The 2,476-nt window shown below is 48.4% G+C and overlaps 1 protein-coding gene across 1 annotated transcript; it reads left to right on the plus strand.

Annotated features, from left to right (window-relative positions):
- The first annotated feature begins 628 nt into the window (after positions 1–628).
- LOC123149329 (protein GOS9-like) lies at positions 629–1,854 on the plus strand. The gene is made up of 3 exons (XM_044568969.1): positions 629–783; positions 948–1,178; positions 1,276–1,854. The coding sequence occupies exons 1-3, from the start codon at positions 781–783 to the stop codon at positions 1,501–1,503; spliced, it is 462 nt and encodes a 153-aa protein (XP_044424904.1). The 5' UTR covers positions 629–780; the 3' UTR covers positions 1,504–1,854.
- The last annotated feature ends 622 nt before the right edge of the window (positions 1,855–2,476 follow it).

Below are 2,476 nucleotides of genomic sequence, written 5' to 3' on the forward strand. Positions count from 1 at the left end.
GGGAGGAGAGGGGGCGGCAGGGAACGGCGCAGGAGGCTCCGACGGATGGGCGAGGGGAAGGAGGGTAAGGAGAGGAGGGAGGGAAGATATTTTTACTCAATCGCCGAGTGGTGGAGTAAATACAGGGAGATTCGCCGCGGCTGAGTATAATTTTTACTCCACTAACGCCGACTGGGGATCGGCTAGGTCGCGGTTTGTTTTACTCCTCTAACCGGTTATTGGGATTGGTTAGAAATGCCCTAACCTACTCTGCTCGCATTAGAAAACAAGAGCAGATAACCTGCTCTGCTCTGCATGCAACTTGTTTTTGTTGACATGCATTTCCATCGGCCGGCAGCTTGTTTTTCCTTTAACATCTAGTTGGTGTGTTCTCCATCCCATGCTATTAGTGATCATTCTACTTCTCATTTTGGTAGGCATGTTTGTGCAAAATTTGCTTAATATATGTACAAAATAAATTTGAGAAATGATCTCAGGGATAATATTTTGGTTGGCAGTTGGCTACATCCGGATATTTTTCTTTTATCCATTGATGACAACAAACCAGCAACTACCAGTTGCGCTGTGCTGAAGAAAGGTATAGAAAATAGGAATAGTGCAGCATGACAAACAAAATTGTTGCCATCTATCATCGTGGTAGTACCATACGACTTGTAGGTGCTGAAAAGTTTCGCTATAAATAGGCGGGCATTTTGGTTCAAGGACGGCCACAAAGCAAGCAAGCAGCTAGCATTCCTTGCAAAGACTAGAACAGAAAGAGATCTCCAAGCACGCGACGATATGGTAGGAGTATCAGCCTACTGCCTATCTAGCTTTCTACTTCCTTTGTTTTGTAGACTAATATATGATGTTTTAGATCACTAGTGAAGATCGATTACTTTATTATTGTATAGGTAACCTAACAAAAGATATACTCCTCCATCGATTAACCGCGTCCGTGCATGCAGTCAACGCCGGCGATGAAGATCGGCCCGTATGGCGGCCCAGGAGGTAATCACTGGGACATTAATGCTCTCAATCCGCCCAAAAGGCTTGTGAGCATCCAGATTTGGAGCACTGATTCCTCCTGCGAAGGGGCCGGCGGGGTCATCAACGGCATCTCGTTCAGCTATCTTGACATGGCAGGGCAACTAATCCCCTCGGGTCCATGGGGCTCCCAGACCGGTAAACCCCACGTGGTACGTACGTGCATGTGATATTGGAAAGAGTACGTATATATTTGTTTAATTTTTACTTATATATCTTGTGATCTACCTGCATACTTATTTTATGCAGATTAACATTGGTGAAGACGAGCGCCTGATCACTGTCTACGGCACCAGCGATGGCAAGTTTGTCACCTCGCTTAAATTTGTCACTGACCGGGCTTCTGATCCGTATGGGCCATACGGGGCACCGTCTACCATAAGTACTTTCAGCTTCCAGGGCGGCTCCATCCTCGCCTTCTTGGGCCGCTCCTCAGAGAAACTCAATGCCATCGGCGCCTACAAACTTGGGGTTTGATCCATCTATCCATCATGGCCAGCATACGTGTCTGCTGACTTCCGTATGTTTGGCTTCGGTGGATACATGTGTTCGACCTATATCTACTGCTTGTATTTGCAGCTAAATAAAATGGGGATCCCTCGCTGCTGCATCCTATGGATGGATGGATCCCTGCCGTCCGTGCGTGTGTGCGCGTGCTCGCTCTTTGTTTCCATATATATTGTATCGTCCTAGCCTGTGTAACTATAAGATGAATAAAAGTCTCAGAAACTAAGTACTCCCTCCATAAAGAAATATAAGAGTAGTGATCTAGACGCTCTTATATTTCTTCGCGGAGGGAGGTATTTTCCTGAGAATTTATACTTCTTACTTGCCATGCATGTCGGAAAATATTTACGCGCCTCCGTAAGTCAGGGTGGACATGGCCTGGGCTCAGCCCGTGCCGCCCGCAAGCTCGTCGTTCCTCTGGCCGAGCTAGTTCGAGCTCTGTGCTCCGGCGAGCCCCCCAAAACAGCTTGACTTGGCCTCTGCTTTAGCTATGCACTATTGGAAATCGGTTTTTCCCCGACTACCAGGTACACTCAGCAAAGACTTCGCCGAGTGTTACAGCCGGCAAACCGCACTCGACATGCACCCTTCCACCGAAGCGTTGCCGAGTGTTTTTTACAGACACTCGACAACCAGGCACTCGGGGAAAGATTTGAGCTCGATAATTAAAAACTTAAGGGCCCGCCCAAAACGTCGGTACTGGTCGATTTCCCGGGTGCAAGAATCCTCGAGCAGAATAAAAAAAAAGGGAAGCGCGCCCACACCGAGCAACCTATCTTCGTCAATGCCTGGCAGGCTGGGGAGGCCACTAGCCGCATTCTCAAGAATACGATGTGCACAATGTTGTTCGGGTCAGATCTCCACTGTCCACGAGAGCAAGCGTCGTCGACCATCACTCTGAGAACCTCGCACGGGAACTTCCTCCTCCGCCCTCTGGCTGTCC

The sequence above is a fragment of the Triticum aestivum genome, chromosome 1B (genome assembly GCF_018294505.1).
Source record: "Triticum aestivum cultivar Chinese Spring chromosome 1B, IWGSC CS RefSeq v2.1, whole genome shotgun sequence".
Lineage (NCBI taxonomy): Eukaryota > Viridiplantae > Streptophyta > Magnoliopsida > Poales > Poaceae > Triticum > Triticum aestivum.